The sequence below is a fragment of the Prionailurus viverrinus genome, chromosome C2 (genome assembly GCF_022837055.1).
Source record: "Prionailurus viverrinus isolate Anna chromosome C2, UM_Priviv_1.0, whole genome shotgun sequence".
Taxonomy (NCBI): domain Eukaryota; kingdom Metazoa; phylum Chordata; class Mammalia; order Carnivora; family Felidae; genus Prionailurus; species Prionailurus viverrinus.
In genome coordinates, this window is record NC_062569.1 from 52,205,484 (window position 1) to 52,228,062 (window position 22,579).

General features: G+C 44.9%; 2 protein-coding genes across 2 annotated transcripts in view; one reads left to right on the top strand and one right to left on the bottom strand.

The window, feature by feature from the left end:
* Window positions 1–3,649: 3,649 nt before the first annotated feature.
* SHOX2 (short stature homeobox 2) lies at window positions 3,650–14,021 on the bottom strand. The gene is made up of 5 exons (XM_047875830.1): window positions 13,543–14,021; window positions 10,368–10,576; window positions 7,873–7,930; window positions 7,475–7,563; window positions 3,650–5,877 (listed from the first exon to the last, which is right to left on the bottom strand). The coding sequence occupies exons 1-5, from the start codon at window positions 13,892–13,894 to the stop codon at window positions 5,620–5,622; spliced, it is 966 nt and encodes a 321-aa protein (XP_047731786.1). The 5' UTR covers window positions 13,895–14,021; the 3' UTR covers window positions 3,650–5,619.
* RSRC1 (arginine and serine rich coiled-coil 1) overlaps window positions 13,700–22,579 on the top strand; it is a 427,744-nt gene continuing 418,864 nt past the window's right edge. The window contains exon 1 of the mRNA XM_047875829.1: window positions 13,700–13,819. The gene's annotated coding sequence lies outside the window, so the exon portion shown is untranslated. The remainder of the gene's footprint in view (window positions 13,820–22,579) is intronic.

Below are 22,579 nucleotides of genomic sequence, written 5' to 3' on the forward strand. Positions count from 1 at the left end.
ACTCACAAACAAAATGGCTAAATGGCAGCAGTGAGGTTTGAATCCAGAAAGTCTGGCTCCAGAGTCTGTGCCCTTAATTTATTCTGCACTATTCTGCCTGAATAAGAATCTACAAAGCTCCTTGCTCAGGACATGTGAGTGGTTGTTCAACAAGGTGGGGAAATGTGTGTTTACTCCTCCCTATGTGATTTATTTGATTATATTCTAAAACCTTTCTTCATGCCAATAGAACTCCATGTAAGTACTATACTAAATTTTCCTGTACTGAAGGCATATGCGATGGTTACCTTGACTGACACATAAAATACCCAAAACAAAATACCCCAAGACTAGAGGATTTTTTGTTCTATGAATTAAAGACATGAAAGGATTGCCTAGGCATCAGAAGTGTTATAAGCTCACATCTGTAAGTCTTTCTTGGAGATTTCCATATTTCTTATACAGGAATGTTCCCTGTCTGAAATATTTCAGTGTTCACTCTATATCTGAGTTTGAAAATTCTCTAATCCTTTTTAATTTTTAATTCTCAATTACTTTTTCAACACACGTAGGACAAGCACTTGCCGTAATAGGATGTTTAACACTTTTTATGTTTTTCTTTCAGTCAGCTTGAAAACATGCTAGTAAACATGCAAACACATTGTAAAGGTTTGAAATTCGGGGTGTGTATACATATATCAACAGGAGTTATGAATTATGTATATTCTGAGCCTATATAAATTAGATTTTGAAGAACAAGCATCACAGTACTCAGGCAGGTCATAATAAGAGATTCCATGTGAAATGTAAAAACTACCTTGAATAAATTATCCATAAGTTAACACTCTCATTATAATGACATATTTATTATTTCTGGGTTTGTGATGTTCCTTTAATGCACTCTGACTGACTGTTGTAATGGCACTTCAAGAAACCATTTCAGACTCCCCCCCCCATGAAATTTAGCACAACTTTATTTACATTTGAACTAAAATAATTTAAAATAATGTAATGTTAAAACCAATCACCTACTTCCCAACCTAGAATACCATTTCCTTCTGCCCAGAAACATCTAATTAAAGCAGGATATAACTTTAGTAATTATTTTCACACAGAATGTCTCTAAAATTAATGTCGATTGTAAGACTAAAAATTGGGAGACTGACAATCAAAACAATCTTAAATGCTTTGTTTATGTGATGCAAAGGAGTGATCCTTTAATTCTTGCACACACATTAAACTGATTTCACAGACTTTCTGTGCTGGTGTTTAACATAGTCAAGTGCTTGAGGTTACACAGAATAAACAATCTTGAGATCTTATTGCAAATGTTTGCAATTTATGATGTAAACCGATTTGTGAAAAAATAACAGGATCCATGTCACTGAAGCCAAAAAGGCATTTTTCAGAAATCAAAATAGTTCCGAAATTTGAGCATTGCATTATACTAAAGTATTACCATCTGAAGATCTACAAAGTTCGAAGTCTGGGGAAAAACTCAAACTAGATATTTATCATTTCAGCTTCAAGCAAAGGCCTCCGATTTTACCGACCCTCTTGTATCCTAAATTCCTCAACACTAACGATATCTTGAATAATCTCTCTTAACTGAGTTTTCCCCAATCAGGGATTTTGTAGCCTGGGAAGGTTTTGCACACCTTCGTGTGAAAGATCTGGGGGGTGGCGGGGGAGGGAGTGGCAAAATGTTTATTATTTATTAGGATTATCGAATTTCTACCAAAACAACGGTGCATGTTGGGCCTCATCTGAATTTAAAGCGAAGACTTCGGGCGCCTTCTCAAAGAGGCTCTGGAAACCCTGAGTTTGGAACTTCGCGTTCACACACCCAGGCGCCTGCCTGAGAGTTTGAGCCGCGGCGTGGGTGGAAAGCGGGCCCAGCTTGAGCGTGCGTGGGAGGCTGGGCCCGAGGGACGCGGCCCGGACTCGCCAGGAAAGGCAGCCTGGGCCCTTGCAGAGTCTTGGGAGGGCGAACACCCTTGACGCTTGGGTCCCGCAGGCCGCGCCCAAGCTCAAGTACCGCCGACCGGGCCAAGGAACTTTGGCCCTTCTCGCTGGCCTGGCCGCCTCCACGAGCTCCTAGCCTTCCCCACGCCCGCCGGGCCGGGCCCCCGCGGGGCTCGGCGCCCAGCCCACCCCTCTCCTGCCGCCGGCGACGTTCGGGTCCGACCTAGGCCGCGCTGCCGCGCCCGCATCCTGGTGCCCCGGGCCTCGCCTGCCTGGGCCCAGACGCACCTCCCCCTTTGACCCCAGACTCCCCCAGAGCTCGGCTGCGGGGACGGACTGGGCTTCGCGTCCGCCGCGCGGCCGGCTTGACCCGGGACGGAGCCGCTAACCACCCCCGGCTCCAAGTTCTCCCGTGACCTCCGACCTCCCTTGGGGTGCCCGAAGAAATGTCCGAACCCGTGTCGGAGGCTGCAGTAGGGCTGGGGCTGGGAGCCTGCGTGTTCCGACCCCCGGCCCCTGGCGCGGACGGGAGCTCGCCGGAGGCCACTGGGCGAGGGCGGGCGGCTAGGCGCGGCCGTTGCAAGTGCACCCCGCCCCTAGGCAGATGTTTATTATGAGAACTGAGGTCAGCCAGGAGAGCTGTCAACTTGTCAACTAGGAGACTTGCGAGGCCTGGAAGCGGAATACGGCCCAAGTGCTGGTCAGTGGTCTTTAAAAGCTACAAAGATAAATATAAAGTTATCACCCAAGGAACAGCTTTGAGTGCGAGCTCAGCCCGGGAGAAGGCCGAGTAGGGACGACGGGAGCACCACTGGAACTCGCGGGACTTTGTCCAAGGGGTGGGGGGTCTCCACTACGCGTCCTCCGGGCCAAAGGGGCCCCCAAGGGACCCTCGGGACACCCTCGATCTTCGCGGAGGATGCCCCCCATCCCAAGAGCCCGTGCTGGAAGGGATGGTCCTGTCCGCGGCCTGACCAGGCCCGCGTCTTCACAGTCTCTACGCTAAATAGGCAGCGCTTTCGGGTTTTACTAGTGAGCCTTCTTCCGGGAGGAGGGGGCTGGGAGAGGTAGGAGGGAGGAAGGGAGGGGATCCTGGGTATTCTAAGGACTCTGGGACCTGGCTTTTCCTGAACTGGGTCCTTGCTTCTACCTTTTCCTAAATTAAACCAACGAAAAATCTGCCTGGGCCAAAGCGCTAAACTGGAGAGGAGGTGGCCCTCCCTGGAGCCCCGTTCCCTTCACGGCTTTTACCCTACTCCCAAACCTTCATCACTTGCTTGGGGAGGGTCAGCGACCTGGGGTCGAGTGTCTGTTGTGCCACAGTTAACCCAGGTGGATTTTGCACCGCGTGATCCCGCTTCCCTTTCTCCCCAAAATGTTCCCCGAAAAACTACAAGGGTGAAATTAAACTACAAGGGTGAAATTAAATAGAAGAATGAGAGTTTGTCTTGGGGAGTCTATTCCATATTATTTTACATACTATCTGCTCCTTTATTGATTTGGTGTAAAATCAATTCTGTTTCTATTCTGGGTGGATATAAAAAAAAGGGGGGGGGGTGCGCTCAGCGCTTTCGAGAGTCACCATTCTCATCGCCTCTTAATAGCGGCACGTAGAAGCAGAGGCAAGCGCTTTTCTAAGTTGATGTGTTCGAGAGATAGATACGCATTAATCAAAAAAGGAAGAAGGAAAGACTATCCCGGATAGTTTAATAGTAACAGGAACAAAGATGACGCGAACCCCATCAAATGAAACAATACTATTTTCATTCAATTGATCGGCAAAGTGTCTTCAATTAATAACTTGGCACTTATTTAAAAGGTTTAACAGAGGTGAAACCGAAACGTTTTGTACCAACAACACATCATGAAATAACAGCATCTTCTTTTGTTTAAAATAACTTAATACACTAGAAAAAATATGGCAAATATAAATAACTTTGTTTTCATGGAGAACAAATAGTTACAAAGCTCAACCGCATACCGAAGTTCAGTTAAAAGAGCTTTTCCTCTTTCTTGTAAATTAGAAAAAAAACAAAAACACAACTAAGGAGGCTTTCTAGTGATTGGGATACAGATTGCTTAGTCCAGGGTATCCCAGTTTAAATAGCTACATGAATTGAAACAAACAAAATTACTTGAATATACACCTTTGTGAGATAAAATGCAAATGTTGAAAGTCAACCATCAGTTCACACATTATAGCCAAAATAAACTTTGTTCGTGTGTATCAACATATTTTACACAAACCTACTGCTTGTATCTAGTTGGGTGTTATTTAAGGTGAGTGTGACAGGATAGAGAGGGGGGAAATAAAGCAAGGTTCTCAAACAGGACATCAGGAAATCAGCAGGAGGGAATACAAGAAAGGAGGGAGGGGGGACTAACACTGATTGAGCGCCTACTGTGTGCTAGGAGCCGTGGGAGGCGCTGTACCTTTTTTATTTCATTTGGTCTTCTTTTCATTTTCCTTTCCCCACATTTTCTGCCCGCCTCCGTCTTCTTGGGACAGAGTGTAAATTTTTTTTCCCTTCCGACCTTTTTCTTTTGTCCGACAGGATCAAAGACGGGGCAAAAAATATAGATTTGAGATATATCAATTTCCAGATGCTTTTGGTATTGTTTTTCATACTGAAGATGAAAATGGAGTAAGTGCACGTGAGTAAAGCAGGGAGCGGGGAGACACCATCAATGGAATACAAGTAACATGCAAAACCGGAATTTACTGTCAGCAGTCTGGACAGTGCTGCCACAATAATTTCTCAGATAAATCATTGTCTGTGGTAACATTTTTTGTATTAATATCATCTTTTTCCCTCTCCTCGCTTTGTATACTGTCTTCCCTCTTCTTACTCTTCCATACGTGGTGGTTTTTAACTCAAAGCATCTGATTCAACGTAAAAGGAGGCCCGCCTCTCTTATCAAATTTCTTGTATTAAAGTGAACTTCGCAGAAAAAGGTCAGTTTCAAAACCTGTGAACTTCCCAGCTGCGCACTTTTTTAACCTTAGTTCTTTAAATAAGTATACCTCTTCCTTCTGTTTTGCCTTTTCAGCCCATTTAAAAAAAAAAAACATACACTTTAAGTTGGTACCCCCCCCTCCCCATTCTCTCGAGATTCGTCCGGGTTATTTTTCCATATTTTTTAAATGTATAAAATACTTTAATTTTTAAAATTTGTTTTTGTTCCTTGATTCTTTCTCCAATTTCAGCTTCTGCCAAATAGCAATAAGTTCCCCTTTTCTTTTTTTCTCTCTGGTTTGTCTTTTCTACTTTTTTTTTTTTTTTTTGCTCATTTTTTATTAACAGGATTTTTATTTCTACTCAAGAATCCATCGTTGCAGCTTTGCCTTGAGCCACACTCCGCTGTCCTAGCGTTCCCTTGTTCAGTCTCTCTCCAGACTTCCCGAAAACTTGCCCCTACGAAGCCGAATTCTATGCCCTTGGGTAAGTGAATGGTCAGGAGCAACGGAGCTGCTGCGCCTAGTGGCATCGAGGGTCCCGCGCGGAGTCTCGCCCTCCAAGTCCGGGTTGTGGAGGGGGGCAAAGGGTGATCAGCGGGGCGGGAAGAGGGTGGGTTCCGGAGATCCGTGGGGGATAAACGGAAAAGCAGCGAGGCGCGGAGGGTGTGCAGGGTGCACGCCGCGCTGAAGGCGCGACGTTGGCGCTGGCGTTGGCGTCACAGACCCAGGGCGGCAGCATGCTTTTTGGCTTTCAGTCTGAGATCGGCGATGCTGGAGTTCTTGCTGGTGGTCTTGGCGGCGGCGGCGGCAGCCACCACGGAGGCGGCGGAGGCTGAGTCAGCGGCCAGCGTGGCCAGCGGCAGTCCGAAGGGCGGCGCCGGGAACATCATGTAGGGCGCGTGCGCGGCCAGGTGCGGGTGCAGGTGGTGGTGCGCGTGCGCCACGGCGCTGTCCAGCTGCAGCTGCGCCTGAACCTGAAAGGACAAGGGCGTCACGTTGCAATGACTATCCTAGGGTGACAACAGAATAGAAACAGAGCATTAACGGCGTCCAGCTTGGCGAGGGGGAAGGCTGGGGCTAGGGACAGGAAAGGGGCGTTTGGCTGACCTCCTCAGTCTGTTACTGAATCTGGGATATTCCTGTGCGCCAGAGTCTCTGCAACTCGCTCAGCACCTTATCTCCCTGGGCCCTGAGGGACTCCTATCTGCAGGAATGTGGCCGCTCCTCTCAGGAGCTGGGCCCATCAGAGGGCAACCTTGCTATCGTGTTAATAGCCCTCCTCAAAATTAGAAAGGTAATTTGGAAAGGCTCTCTCGATGCCATCATACATCCCTTACCCCACTAAAGCACTAACAAGTAACCAAGTGCTAACAAGCAAACTGTAAAACTTTTCCTTGTTACTTAGGGAAATTAATTCATCTTCATAACAACTGGCACAATTGTTAGTACTTCCAACATTTACTGCTGTAACAATCAGCCTTGTTATAATGCAGATCTTGTTAAAATGCAGATTCTGATTCAGACAGTCTGCGTTGGGACCTGAGATTCTGCCTTTCTAACTGCCTCCCTGGTGGTGCTGGTGCTGCAGGCCTGCAGATCACTTTATGAGTGGTAAGGGTCTCCTTTTAAGATCCCACTCTCTCTTTCTCCAATCATTCTCCTTGCTTCAAAAGCCTAGCATCAGGATGCTAGAGTCCTATGGTGCCAAGAGAGCTAAGATCTCCCTAACACTAACCGTCAATACATGGGTAAGCCCAGGTGTCTCCCCAGTCTAGGGGAGACTGCCAGCTGAGAGCTAGGGTGCTACCAACTGAGAGCTAATTCACGACTTCACAGCCATACCAAGCAGGGGTCCTGGCTAAGGATGGGCAAGGTCAGGCACTGGTTGGGTAAGGCTTTCGCCCTTAGGCTTGAAGAGCAGGGGTGTTTAGAGCACTGGGATTTCCCAGGATTAAATCTTTGCTGCAGGCTGTCCTTTTAAAATGTAGTCTTAAAGGTTTCTTTATACCTAAGAAAGGGATTGCAGAGGCAGGGCATCCCTGGGAAGACCAAGGCTTCCCTCTCTACTAGAGATGAAGCTTTGTTTGCAGAGGCACCTTTAAAAAATCAAGTCTGAGTTGGAAGTACTTTTATTTATTTACTCTTCTTCTGCCAGACACATTTAATGTGACTAAGGGGTAAGAAATACTTAGAAAAATATTTAGAAAGTTGCCTTAGAAAACACCTGAGGACTTACCTCTGTATTGGATCTGACAAAATCTTAATCAAAAGGCTTTTCCTTTCTCTCCCCAAGTGCAATCTTTAGTGCATTTTTAAAGGACCGGTTGCTGGCCTCAGGCCCCTGCAGGTTTCCCATGAGGACAGAAAGGACTAGACACGTAGGCCCTTGACATTGTATAGGGTTTTTGTTTTTTTTTTTAAGGGGAGTGAATCCACTATATCATCTCAAAATTATTCTTCAACTGCATGGACACCAACATTGGGACTCAGAGAGAAGGTATATTCAACAATTCAAGCAAACATCCGGGTCTTTTTACAGTTAAAAACAGGTTGAAAGCGGGCTATACTTGCCTGCTGAAATGGCATCCTTAAAGCACCTACGTTGACATAAGGTGCAACTCTACAAGCTTCAAACTGGCTGGCAGCCCCTATGAGAACACCTATTTAAAAAATGGGGAACAAAACACAATAATATGAGGTTAATATTTCCAGCACTGTTTTCCAGGGTTCCAAATGATACTAAGACAGAACTAATTCCTCTGGAACTGGACAGTTATCTTCCTACACTGCTGCCATAATTAAAATAAATGTAATTTACTCCCAAACTTTAGGACTTTCATTAACTGCCTTCAGAGCAGATTTTTAAATAAATACCATGATTTTATTTTAGAAGTTTCTTTCTGACTTTGTGTAATGACATTACCCAATTCTCTTTTTACTGAGAATATGATTTTCTTTGAGAAGCATACCTTTATGGAGTTGATTTTCTTGTTTTCTGCATTTAGCTCTTCGATTCTGAAACCAAACCTACAAGTTGGAAAAACAAAATAAAGCCTAGGTGTTACGAACTCCAACATTTTCTTTTAATTACCAGAGTACAATGACAAAAGAATAGTTTTTTAGTCAAGGATTGAGAGATACAGCAAGCAATATTTGAATTATAAAAAACACTCTCAATTTCCAAAGTCAAATAATGCAAGTAAACAGCAAAAATAGATTTCATAGACTTTTGCAAGATAAATTGTTTCTTGATAAATTACTATTAGTCCTGGTTTCATCTTTCTGCATTACACAGTCCCCAAGGCCTAAAACTCTCCCTGATACCTGATACCAATGTGATAATGGGTTTAGATGTTTGCCCAGTAAGACCTGAGAAGAATGTGCTCATTAATAGCCTGTAATATTAATTAGCTTCATCTTCAAGAAAAACCAAACACCAAAGCAAATAGTGACTCTGGGTTTGTTGTGTGTGGTTTTTTTTTTTTTTTTTTTTGGTTGTGGGGGGAGGAAGATAAGAGTGGGGGAAGAGGTAATTAGTGTCATAAAAGCCTCACTACAAAGAAGTTTAGAATTTCTCTGTTCCTCTGTGCAGCAGAGTGTAACACAGTTGCAGCATAATTGTGCTATTATCATGATAATCTAATTTGCTTCTATAGAAAAAGCAGTTAGGGTAGCAGAGACGCATCCAGAAAATAACTCTAAAATTTAAATAAAAGTATGAAAAAATAAAGACCAGCAATAAAGTTCACTTCTTATGAGAAAAAAAAAAAAGAACAACATGCTGTGAAAAGGGGATGGGGTATGAATCAAGTAACTCCTGGATACTGTCTTCTCCCAGATATCACCTTCTTAAATAAACTTGCCAACTTTTAAAGGCAGTATGACAGATTTTTAAAAATTCATATAAACCTTGCTTTTACACTCCAGTCATACAGCATTATGTTCCAATAATACAGCATATTGACTGATTCACAAATTAAGGTTTGAAAAAAAAACTATAAAAGAAAAATAGTGCTTCAGAGATTTTTCTTGTTTTTGAAAGCCGTGTCATAGTCAATGTAAATCTTCAAAAATTCCCCTGCCATTTAGTGTAATAGAAGGGTAGATTTCATGCCAGGGTGGCATCCTTTGTGTAACTCACATGCCCTGAGGCTTCTTGCCTCTTTTTTCCCCTAGAAGAGTTGGAACTGCGATACTAATGCTCATAACTGTAATAATTATCATCATGTCTTTAAGGGGTTGCTGAGTCCCTAGAGATTTCAGTACACACAGCAAAGCAGGAGAGGCTTAAAAAAGAAGAGCAGAGCCTTCTATTGACGGCTGTGATGACCAAGGCAGCCTATTATTACTTTTCCCCTTCAACGTGACTGCTCTGTTTTTGTCCTGATCCTATTACAAGATGCGGGGAAGCCCCATAAGAATTGCATAGTTTGCTGCAGATGGTGGTCTCTGCGCCCAGAGACCCTGGGAGTATCTGTTACAGTGATACTTTGTAACAGCTGCAGATGTTCAGGCCTAAAACTGCTCCATGTGTTCAAACAAATAATGACCATCATTTTCTTCTAGTTTATTATTTGAGCGGAAATACAATCTGAAACATTTAAATGTTTTCTCCATAAAACTAGAAGGATATGCATGCATGTATGTACATAATTTTCCACCTTGAATGCCCCCAAAGCCTATTGCCATTATATTCACCCCCACAAACCAGTAAAGAAAACCTGCTCCAACCCTAACTCCATCACGTTAAGGCACTTGTTGGGTGTTGGACTTTGGGAATGCCAATATTAAGATATGTGAATTGTTTTAAAATCAAGTTTCTGTAGGTTCAGGTTTGCTGTCAGGTTAAGTGAAGGAACAAAGAGTGACCAAAATGCATTTACTGCTTTACTGTTTTACACACAGTTTGAGATCGACTGCTAACGGCAAACTGTAAATTTCCGCACTTAACAGTTGCTAATTTTCTTTATAGTCTGTACATCTATAAACCTAATTGGCATATCCGCTTGGCAACCCTAGACCCCGGAGCAGACCCTCAAGGAAAACCAACTCAGGCGAACAAAATATTCGTTGTAACTTTTAAGGCATCCAGAAGATAAAACGCTTTCTGTGGGATTTTTTTTTAAGGCTTATAAAAGTAGGCCCATTAGGATTAAACCACATTAAAGGCATCGTGAGGAGAGGGGGGTGGGGGTGTGGTTTATAGAAACTCTGGGAGCAAGCCCAGCACAGCTTTCTTCTGCTGGGAACATATGTTGGGATTGGGGGGGGGGGGTAGGCTATAATACAAAGATTTACTTTGGAAAATAGGACCTCTAGTAAATACCATCCTTTTCCTTCTCACCTCACTCCAGGTTCTTGAACCCGCTGCGCCCTCGCTGTATGTCCCCCAAGCGGCCTCTCCTCCACGCGTGCCCCTCCTCCACTCCCCGGGCCCTGCCTTGACCTCCTCACAGCTAGGTACCTGCACTCGGGCTTCGGACAGCCCCAGCCGTTGGCTCAGTTCCTCGCGCATGAAAGCGTCCGGGTAGTGGGTCTCATCAAAAAGCCTCTCCAGTTCGTTGAGTTGTTCCAGAGTAAAATTGGTCCGACTTCGCCTCTGCTTGATTTTGGTCTGGCCTTCGTCCTCCATCCCTTTCGCATCCTCTTTGCGATCCTTCAGCTCTGGGGACACTGGAGGGGGCACCACAAGTAGGGCCACGCGAATGTCCACGTGCGCACACGGAAACACACACACACACACACACACACACACACACACACACGGACAAAAACAACACGGCAAATCCTGTTACCAGATTTGTCTCCAAAAGGATGGAGGATCCTGCCCCCTCCCGGAGTTCTGTCCACTGTCTCACCCTACCCCGAGGAAGAGGAATCTGGAGACGTGAAAGATCAACTCTGGCCGGCCGCCCTTCCTCAGCTATTCACCCACACAACCCTCCGCAACTGTAGCCTACTCACCTCCTCACTGTGCACTCCACCGTCCCCTGCCCTCCCCCGCGAACGCCAAATGCATTCCACTCACCCTCTCTACCACTCACACCCTGCCAAGCACACCAGAAATCAAGAGCGCCGCACCCGGCCAGGCACAGAACCCGGTCAGGGCAGAAGGGCGCGGCGAGGCCATGCACTGGCCTCTCACCGGCTATTCCCAGAGCGCTGGGCCATTTTCAGGCCAGCTCTGGCCTCCGTTGGCTCTGTTTCTCTCAAACTTGCTGCTCTAATTTGGGAACAATTGGGCCCAAGGGTCGCGGCGGCAGAACAAGACCCGGGTGCTGTGCGGCACAGAGAGCCGCATCTCCGGGCTTTCGGTGCTGACCCAGGGTACGAGCCCAACCCTGCTGACAGCCCACGGGTGGCCAGGCAGTCTCTATCCCCCACGCCAGACACGGGACGCCTGACAAGAGGCGCCCACGCCATGTTGGCGGCCTGAAGGGCTCGCCGCCCACGCCAGGCCAAAAGGCGAGAGGCGGAGAACCAGCCTCCGGTGGCGCGCGAAACAGACCGCTGCCTCTGTTCTCTCCTTCTCTCTCCCCATTGGAAAGACAGACTCGACCCTAAACGCTTAAACCCACAGAGATCAACAGGTTCAAGCGGAACATTCGTGATCCTTGGTTTCTATTGGTTGCTCAAAGCCTTTTCATGCATCCAGCAGCTCGGTTGTTTAATAAAATATGCATTTTTCTGCTCTGGATTTGCACACACCCGTTGCTACTTTATACTGTCCTTCCTTCTCCCTTTAAAAACAGGAGCTCTGCGAACGTGAGCATACAGAGTCAACCGAGGGAGATTTTATGTATGTGTATATATACATATACATATATATATACACACACACACACACACACATGAGAGTAAGGGCCAGTGATCAGGAAAGCCCCCATATCAACATATCAACATAAACTGCCCTCTGGAACCTTCATGCTCTGCGCCTGAGTCGGAACCTTGGGTTTTTAAGGTGTCAAAGCTGAGTTTGGATAGTCGAGGCTGTTTGTAGTTCTTCCTAGCCCAGGATCCCGATCAGCATGGGTGTTAAAAATCATTTCCGGAAGAGCCGGCCTGCAGAAAAATTAATACTTGTCCTGAGCTTGGAAATCAACAATTCCAGGACTACCTCTGCCCAGGTTGTGACCCTAACCGCACGATGCGACATGCTGGTGTACCCAGGGCCTGGAGCTGCGGACTCAGGCAGGGGAGCCTGCATTGGGCCGCCCGACAACGGTGCTATACTTTTCAAATTTAGGAGGACCTGCTGCCTGGTCTGGGGGAAGAAGGAGCCTCTAGATCCGAGCCCAGTCTAGCATTCTAGCTACGGTGATTTTAGGTGTTGCCCACATTTCTTGTTCTCAGAGTTCGTTTTATGGACATTTGTCCTTCCACTGGGGAGGAAGCAGGTAACATTATAGTAAACATTAGGGGCCAAGTTAATAAGAAAATATTTCCACTGATATTGTAATGAAATTTAAACACGAAAAACACCCTTCAGATTCTGCCAAAGGGGTGAGAAGGCTTTGTGTATTTCGTGTTATCCACAGTGGATGGATGCCTCTCAAACTTTTGGAGCTTCAAAGAGAAAGATGTCCACATTTCCAGTTGATTAATAGACTTAATATAATCTCGATTTCGCCCCCAAATTTCCATTTATTGGCCTAAACAGGAACAGACCGTGTTATAAACAACTTAATTGCTTGCTTAAATATGTGATTCTACGCATGTCACATATTTTCTTAATTGGAAAAATATGGCAGCACACCAGTTACTGCAGGCACCGAGTGCCAAATTAATTTTATTGTTGAATTCTTTTGAATTGGTACAGGACGCCCCACCATTTAGATAAAGCCATTTCCTAACACTTTGTTGGCACGGAAGGATTCCCTCCCCCCCCCCCCCCCCCACGAAACCAGAGATGATTCGAAACAGTAATGCAATTGTGTAAATACCGAAAAACCAATCCCCAAAAAAGGGAGCCTAAAGCGTCTCCCGAGAGAAACAGCCTAGCCTGGACCTTAGCCTGCCTCGGCCTCGTTCAATCGTAACAGCTCAAAGAGAATGGGAAGTTTTGACCTCCAGGATCCGAGGATCCAGGATCTTCGTGGAGTTCGAGCGGATCTTAGCCGTGGCCCGAAACCCGGGGGTGACCCCAGGGTGAAATCTCCCTCCCTCCCCCTCTCTCTCTTTCCTCTCTTTTTCTTTCTTTCTCAGGCCTAGGAAAGGGGCTCCCGCAAACTCGGCGCTAGATGCTAACCAGAATCCTGCCGCCTGGCCCAGCTGCTGTCAGCACCCCTGCGGCAGCCGGGCCCACCGAACTTCCCCATCCGCCCGCGGGCCGTCTGGGTTGCGGGCCCATCCTCTGGCTGGTGAAATGCGCTTCAGTGGAATGGGAATAGCGAGAGCATCCGAGAAGGGCGCGCGCAAACCCCACGCCCCCCCCTCTTCACACACACTCGGACCCCACCCACGACCGTGCACACCACCGGACTCCCACCCCTCCATCATCACTCTAGCTTCCAGAGCTGGGGTCCAAGGGCCCGCTCCGCGTCCCGCCCCTCTCCCCGCTGGGCCTCGGGGTCCTCTCCCGCCCGAGAGGAGTCAGGAAGGCGGGAAGGGGAACCGCGGCTGGGGGGTTAGGCCGTTACCCTCGGTGAGCCGCGGGCTGCCCGGCTCCCTGCTTCTCTCAGCGGCGCCCATGTCCAGCTCCCGGACGGGAGAGCGCCCTCCTCCAGCTCCTCCGCCTGCTCCTCCTCCTCCTCCTGCACCTCCTCCGCCTCCTCCGCCTCCGCCTCCGCCTCCTCCTCCGCCGCCGCCTCCGCCGGCCGCCCGGACTGCCGGGCTGCTGCGGTCGTCGCGGCCGGGATCGGTGCAGCCCGTCGGCTCCTTGGTCCCGCGCAGCGGCCCGCTCTCCAGCACCTCCCGGTACGTGATCGCCTCCTTCTTCTCCTTCACTTTCTGGTCAAAAGACTTAGAGACGAACGCCGTAAGTTCTTCCATCGCCGCCGATGCCGGTCAGCTCCGCGCTCAACCTCTCCCAGCCGAGCCCCGCTCTTTTTTTCCTTCTTCTTTTTTTACTGCCCCAGCCCCCCCAATAATAACACATCAATGGGGCAGGGGGTGGGGGAGGAGCTGGAGGAGGAGGAAGAAAAAGAAGAAGAAGAAGAAGAAGAAGAAGAAGAAGAAGAAGAAGAAAAAGAAGAGAAGAAAGAAGAAAGAGGAGAAGTAGGAGAAAAAGAAGTAAGAAGAGGAGGAGGAGGAGGAGGAGGAGGAGGAGGAGGAGGAGGAAGAGGGAAGGGGCGGGGGCCGCCGGAGGGAAATGGGAACTGATGCTTCCCTGCCGGAGCGCGCTTGTTCAATGTTAAGATCTTTGACAATTCTTCCTGCGGAGAGTTCAGATCTGATAGCAATGCTGCGCTTGAAGTCTCACTATTTATACTTCGCAAAGGCGGCCCCTTGTTCTGAGTAAATTACCTCCCCTTCGCAACTCGGAGGGAGCCCCTTCCTGGGGAAGCACCCGCACCACTACCTGGGGGTGGGAGATTGGGGGTTGGGAGGGAGGGAGAAAGAGGGAGAGATTGAGAGAGAGAGAGAGAGAGAGAGAGAGAGAGAGAGAGAGAGAGAGAGAGATTGAGATTGATTGAGGCTGGAGTCCAGGCAGGCTGGAGCTGGAGTGGGAGGGCAGTGAAGGGGACGGGAGGGGGCGGGAAGAGGAGGCCGGTCCCAGGCCGTCCGGGTTTTCAGATGGCCTCGGCCGCCTGTGCTCTTGGCCATTAATCCAGGGTTGACGAGAATCCCTAATTAATTTAATTAGGCGTGGATTTTGCGTTGGTGTCACGATTCAGTTAAACACTGGGGAGCTGGACCTACTCCGCCGGGGCGTGGCCAAGAGGAAACTGACAAGTGCGCGGCTGCTGGAGTCAGTCGGGTACCCGGACTCCGCAACCGACCCTACAACCTCTCACCGCGTCAGGGTGCAGCGCAACTGCTCCGCCCCGCTTTGCAGCCGGGCTTCCTTGACCAGCGTTAGGCGCCGGGCACCCCAGTTCCGTATCCTGACTCTGTGTCCCAATCCTACACCCCCGCTCCTCACCCACCCTCCCACCCACACAGTCCGGCAACCTGCGTTCACAAGCTTGCTCAGAGTCAGGGTCTTCTACTGCGTCCCAGACCCGCGCGGCTCCCTATAGGGGCTTCCCGGCCTGCAGCGAGAGCTGAGCCTGGATCTTTACTAAGCTTCCTGCCCCGGGGAGTTTGTGATTCACCCCACTACTCGCATCTTAGAGCCCTAGCCGACACCTCTACGGACAAACCCAACTCGGGCCAGCCTATTTAACACGTTTCCTGAGCAGCTGTTCCCTGACAGATTTCATTTTAAAGTGTTTCCTTAGCGCCTGGTCAAGGACAGTTTGACTTCGTTCTCTCTTTGGGGTCTCAGGATCCTGACCCCTTCTCCCTTACAACTCCCTGCAGCCGGACCCTTCCCACAATGAACTACAGGAGTTCTTCTTTAGCATCCCCAGAAACATTAAAAATCAACAGTAATTTCCTAATTTTGAAAAGCAAATGATTGTCCCTCTTAGAGTTCGAAAAAAAAATCACGTTGCTTAACCCCCCCCCCCATCTAATTTTATTTATCGTGGACTATTCAAAAAGAGAGGTTTACTGGGAGAAAGGTTTCTCTCTCTCTCTCTCTCTCTCTCTCTCTCTGTCAAAGCTACAACTTAAAATTCTATTCCTGGACTATTTTCACCGAATTAGTTTGTTATGTGGAAGGAACATCTATATTACTGAGCCATTTGTCTATATTGTGCAGGACAAAGCTTGCTATGAGTAATGTGGCTATATATGTGTATATATATATATATATATATATATATATCACAAGAATATTTACATACGGAAAGTTGTAATTACTTGAGTGCATAAACAAGTACATCTCTTCAAGCATGGCTGGGGGACATTTTCAAGTAGTATGAATATTAGTGCAGGTTTTCTTCTGATGTTAAAGGTAACATGTTCATCTTATTGGATCTGATGCTCTCAGTAAAAATAAAAGCAATTACAGAACTTTGATATGTATAGTTCTGCCCATCGGTTAAGTTGTGAACACAAAGTTAACAGATAATTTGAGAACTATAGTCAAAGCAACCTGAATCATTTGTAAAAAGAGAACACAGTTATAATGTATTGGCAGTTCTAGAACATATACACATAGAGTATCTTTGTCATACTATACTACTCCTTAGATTAAAATGTTCACATTTAGTGAATTTAAGGAAAATGGAAATCATACTTCTTAGAAATGTTACTTTTCCTTTTTTTCTCTTGAATTCTGAAGTTATCTTTTGTTCTTCTTAAAACATTTATTGCTGCTTTTAGGAGAAATAATTAAGATCTTTAAGTTTCCAATAGCAATACTTTTTAGGTATTAAGGAATTATGACTGCTTGCATTTATTGTATCACACTACAAAAGGGACTCAAATACATTTTCCAAAGTTATATGAATTTAGAAATATGATTTTACATTTAGTCTTGATTTACTATTTATAACCACTTTAATTCTGATATTGTCAGAGGGGAATAACCATAAAACTTTAATCCTTTATGAAAATCCGTTTTTAAGGTTTTTTAGCAGAATGACCAGTAATGGGGTCAGCTAAATGGATGTCTTGCTCAAATGGCTCTGAAACTGAGGTGTTAAAAACGTATTCGCAAACAGCCCCAACATAACCACTACTAGAAGTCTGGCAAGGGATTAGGAAACTCAGTAGTTACTTTTTAAATTGCATCTACTGAGGTTCAGGGAAAATGACCATTTTAAAGGTAAACAGGGAATGCTCAGACACCAAATAGATTTTCCCATAGATTTTGCTGGCATATTGACTCCTTGTATATATTTAGGAATAATGGTGTTGATACCAGATGGAGCTATGAGAAATCTGCTGTGTCTCATCACAGATCCCCACTGGCCCAAGGGAAGTTTAGTTAAACAACAACGACAAGGTTTTAAATCATATACTAATAAATGTTCATGAAGTTTAATTATGTTGTTTCATTAGATGAAAATATTTTCTGGAGACAGGATATTTCAAAATGTTGTTTTGGTAAAAAAAACATTGAATAAAGTTCGGTAGACAGCCTGCAGACAGATACACAGGTTCCAATAAAATTCAGGACCCCAAGGGTCCGCCCAGCTCTTGAATTGTTTAAAATAAACATGTAATGTAGTAGTTAAGTTTTAAAACGGCTTCTCAAAACTGGTTAGTTAAGGTACAGTCATTTATGAGAAATATATTCGTGAAAGTGATTTTCACCCTCTCAAATCGTCAGCGGAAAACTGTAGCTTCGATATCTATCAGTTGTTATAAGTTTGTTCTCACGGTCGACCCAAACCAAGGCCAAGAGTTTATTCACTTTCTCACCGTTTATTACAGATAAATAATGTAGTGTGAGTTACAGAAAATGCTGAATCGCTGTAATTTCCATTCGTTTAAATAACAATAAAACCCTATGTACACTTAATTTCTTTCGGAAGAAACCTTCTCTCTCTGCCTCGGGCAGCCTTCTCCCATTCCTCCACTAACCAGTTAACTTTAATGTGAGAAACTAATTTGCACCCAACCTGTGAATGCCTTCACCTTCAGGTAGAAGAAACACTGATTTTAATGCATTTTTGCAAATAAATCATTACAATTTAATCACACACGACTCCACACAGACACACACCCATGATTTATTATCGTTAGGCTAGTTTCCTCCTCCCCTAGCGTGAGATAACCAATTTTGCTACGTGTGGTGTCTTAAACATTAACTTCCTACGATTCAGATTTGTTTACTGATTATCTAAGACGATAACGACGATTACTAAGGCAATAACACTCTTCCGTCTCCACCTTTATTGCTTTTGGGTGGAAGAAAATCAAATAAGCGAGCACGCAAACCCAACACCAAACAAAAAATTGGCGGCGTGACAATCTACTCTCTCGGCACTCCTCTAACTTCTGGTAGCCTCCATCGATGCACTCGAAAGCTCGGCTGACGCTGCCTGGCGCTGGAACCAGGAAGGCGGTGAGCTTAAACTGAAGCAAGTTCGGAGGACGCCGGCGGCGCCCAGATTTGAAGGAACGTTTCTAGGTCTGTGGAGCCTGCAAGTCAACGCGAGGCCTGAGACCGAAGGCCCGGACCCAGGTGATTCCCGCATCGGTAGCCCGGGAGGCGGCGCCTGCGGGTGCGCGGTTCCGAGGCCCTGGTAGGCTTGAGGCGGCGCGGGGCCTGGCGTAGTCCGCTGGGAAGGCGGCGTGGAGTCGGGGTGGAGGGGGTGGTGGGTGGCGGCCGCGAGGCGTGCTGAGCGGCACAGTACGCATGCGCCCCGCACCTGGCGCTTTCTGACCCTTTAGGTCCGAGCTGGGGCCTGTGGGTGCTGGGTGCTGGGTGGTGGGTGGCTGTAGGATTGCGTGCGGTCGCAGGCCTCAAGCTAGGCCCTTGGTCTGGAGGTGGTGAGGGAGAGTTAACCAGCTCTTCCTCCCATTCCTCCTTCACCCCCTAGTCCCGCCACACCTCCTTCTCCATTCCCAGTGCCTGGTCCTAGATCAGTGCTTTGGGTTTCTGTGTGGTTGGTGCTTCGTCACTAGCTCTAGGTAGGGTGGAACGAGAGGGAGGCTGGCACCTGGTGCACTGTGCCCCACTCACTGTGCTGTTGGTACTTTAGATCCACCTGCTCTTTCAATGTCTATCCCCCTTCCTGGCTCGCACTCTTGCTTAGGTGAAATAGACTTAACTTTATTAACATATGAATCTATTCACCTTATTCGCCTCTATTTCTTTGACTTCAGAATTTGTGGCCTGCTGGTCATAGAGTAAGAGCACATGGCTACCCTTCAGCTCTGTTTACTTTGGTGAGCGGTTATAATGCACTGTTTATACGTGTTGCCGGCTCATGATTTTAGGTCAACCTTAATGTAATTTCTATCTCAGAGGTTATATATCTTTAAATGTACATTGCAAGCCTAAATTTTTTGTTACTGCGTTTTCAGAATTACCACTAACCTATTAGAGTTTCAGCTGACTAGGTACTAGGTATTCAAATAAATTCAAATATATTTTGCGTTACAAAACAGTATTCCAGCTGTCATTTTTGGACTTAGACATAAAAGCTCTAAGAGAAAGAGTTATGCAGAGTTGTCAGGTTTAAGGATTTGAACAGATATGATAGGTGCAACCTTGTGGGGAAACTGTGTATCCCCTCCAGCTTTAGAGTCTATATGTATTCACTTTCTTTGCAGGCAAAGGAGATTTCCTGCTAAGTGGTAACACTTTACTACTGTATGTTCTTCAATAAGAGAGCTAAAAATGTTGGAAATAGAAAAAAAAAAAATAAAGGCAGCTATTGATTGGCCATACCAACTCCACCACTCTTAGCAAAGAGTTGTGTTATGAGTTGGAAAAGTTGTGTAGTAAGATTGTTACAGTAGATGTATAGATATATTTTCTGCTTTCCTTTCAAACCACTGGGGAGAAATATTTATGACTGATAATGTTTTTTTTAAAAAAGAGATGCTAGGGGGCGCCTGGGTGATTCAGTCAGTTAAGCTTCTGGCTCTTGATTTTGGCCCTGGTCATGATCTCACTGTTGGTGGGTTTGAGCCCCGAGTTGGGCTCTATGCAGACAGCACGGAGCCTGTTTGGGATTCTCTCTCTCCCTCTCTCTTTGCCTCTTCCCCACTCATGCTCTCTTTCACAAAATAAATAAACTTAAAAAAAAAAAAGATGCTAGTCAGCAAATTTTTTGTGAATGGAGGAGTGTTTTGACAATTCTGTATCTCTTTTGAATTTTGCTTTCTTATATCAAATTAGAATTTTACCTCTGTTTTTTCACTGTTTTTTCATGATTCTGTACTTGTTTGCAGATTTCTTCCTATGCTAAAATGATATTTTTACTTTTTTTTACTTTACCTCTTTGAGGTGGATTTCCCATTGACATGCCTGTTCTTTTCTTTTTTTCTTTTTTTTTTTTTTTTTTTTTTTTGCCATGTGCCCAAGATAAAAAAGATTGATATACTAATGAATGAGTGAGAAACTAAACTGTCATAGAACTGTGGAGAAATAAACTGTCATATCCTCTAGGAATCTTTGTTCTAACTGCATGTTTTCTGAGAAAGGTTAATTGCTTTTTGTACTTTTTTTAATAACTAGACAAAGGAACTATTTGTGTATGCCTTGAGCTGTCTTTTGAATGAGCACATCTTGGCTTCACATCTTCAGTTAGTCACTTAAACTTTACAATGAGATGTTTTTGTGAATTGATGTCCTGCTGTAGTCCTTACCTGTCCTGGTTTCAGTTCTGTAGTGGGAGTATTTGGGTAAGGTTTACAACCAAGAGACTACAACCAGGAAGTACTAGAAAATAGAGGGAGGACAGAAAACCAAGAGCTGTATGAGTTCTGTTCATGTACTTGCCTTGTCTGTTTACAGATAGATTGAAAAATTGTTAGCTTGTGGGACTCTTAAAGATCTCTGCTCAATTCATTGTTGCCCTTCTTAGAAAGAGTTATTAATGTGTTTTACATGTACTGTACCTTAATGACGGAGTTAAGTATAAAGAATTCTTTCTTACTAGGAGTGTGTAACGTGAGTAAGTAAGTACTCATGAGTAAGTATTTTCAATTATATGCTAATGAGATGAAAATCCAGAGGTAAGTATATATCTAGGGTGGTGAGTACGATTTCAGAACCTGTCATTGATAGAGAAGACAATTTTTGGATCTCTCTTATTTGCTTTTAGTGTTCACTTTTTCTGAATAAATATTTGAAGCTAACTGTAATAAAGAAATATAGTGGCTTTTGATATCTCTTGATTAATTATACTCTAGTGGAATTTTTCTGAAATGTAAATGTGTTATTTGAAAATACATTCATAGTTTTGTGACATGGTTTTTGAACTTTCTTTTACTTAGTTCCTCTAAGGAAGGATTTTGTATCTTTCAGTAACTTTTCTGGGTTAAATGTAATCATTCTTCTACTGGGGTGCATTATGTTGTTTGAAATTAAAGGAAAATTTATACCCACCTCCTATTCTCTTTCTTTTTTTTCCAGTCAACAGCAAGGTACATAATTAGATCTGTGTCATGTTCTTTCTACTTCTTTATGCCTTACATAGGGACTTAATAAGCTGGGCAAGAGTGGAGAATGGCAAACTTTCTAGTTTTAGGATTCCTTTACAACTCTATTTATTTGTTTAAGTAGGCTCCATGCCCAACGTGGGGCTTGAACTCATGACCTTGGTATCAAGAGTCAGATGCTGTACTGATTGAGCCACCCACATACCCTGAATTCCTTTATACCCTTGAAAATTATGGTGAACCCCAAGAACTTTTGTCTATGTGGGCTGTATCTATAAATATTGCCTTACTAGTAATTAAATTAGAAAATTTTGAAGTGTTAATCCACGTAAAATAATAAGCCCATTACATGGTAACAAATAACACATTTGATATGAAAAATAACTATTTTCCAAAACAAACTTAGTGAGAAAAGTGGCATTATTTTCCATTTTTCAAATCTCTCATGTCTGGCTTAATAGAAGACAGTTGTATTCTTAACATCTGCTTCTGCATTTAGTCTGTTGTGATGAGTTGTTATGATTAACGTATAGGGAGAAAATTTGGATTCACAAAGATATGGTATTTGAAAAATAAGTATTTTAATAGCCTTTTCAGATAATTACTTCTTTGATACCACACCAAAACATGAAAAGTAGTAGTTTCTTTTTTCTTTCTTTCTTTCTTTTTTTTTTTTTTTTTAAAGTTTATTTATTCACTTTGAGAGAGAAGATCCTAAGCAGACTCTGCACTGTCAGTGTGGAGCCTGGTGTGGGGTGGGGTTCAGAGTCACAAACTGTGAGATCATGATCTGAGCCAAAACCAAAAGCCAGACTCTCAACCAACTGAGCCACCCAGGCACCCTGACAAGTAGTAGTTTCCTTAAGGTTGGTTGCAATCTGATATTTGAAGCCATATCAGTGACTTACATTAAAATCTTTTGGTTCGTCTTACACTGTGAGTGGATTTTTGTCATGGATTCTGTGACATCATGAGTGGGCCTTTGGGAAAATAATGGTTCACTGAGTTATGCATATCTTCTAGATTTTTACCTTATTATGTAATTTTTAAAAATTCACATTTGTTAATATCACTACTGATCTCATCAGAGAAATCTTTAGCAACTGGGAAGCTGTCAGTCTCTCTTGGTGGATACAAGTCCAAAATTCTAATTTTTGCTTGAGAGCTAAAATTTTATCGTTGGCAACAAATGTCAGTTTTCCTTGAAGTGAAAGACTCTTCGTTCATTTCTGGGAAGATGTCTGCCAAATACTCAAGTCTGAATAATCATGGTTAGTTTTTTTAAAAATAGTGTTTTAGGGCACCTGGGTGGCTTTAATTGGTTAAGCGTCTGACTCTTGGTTTTGGCTGAGGTCATGATCCCACAGTTGGTGAGATTGAGTCCCATGTCAGGCTCTGTGCTGACAGCACAGAACCTGCTTGGGATTCTCTCTCCCTCTGACTCGCTGCCCCTCCCCTGCTCATGCACGCTGTCTCGCACATTCTCTAGTAAACTTTTTAAAAACTGGTGTTTCGTGACAAAAGCTAGTTCAATTTGAAATTCATTTGTACAAATGCTTGTTC

Excerpts from the sequence above, each read along its gene's own strand:
- SHOX2 (XM_047875830.1), bottom strand. The coding sequence starts at position 13,894 with ATGGAAGAACTTACGGCGTTCGTCTCTAAGTCTTTTGACCAGAAAGTG. Across the intron at positions 7,564-7,872 it reads AGAAAATCAACTCCATAAAG|GTGTTCTCATAGGGGCTGCC; the intron begins GTATGCTTCTCA and ends TTTTTTAAATAG. Across the intron at positions 5,878-7,474 it reads TAAGGATGCCATTTCAGCAG|GTTCAGGCGCAGCTGCAGCT; the intron begins GCAAGTATAGCC and ends TTGTCCTTTCAG.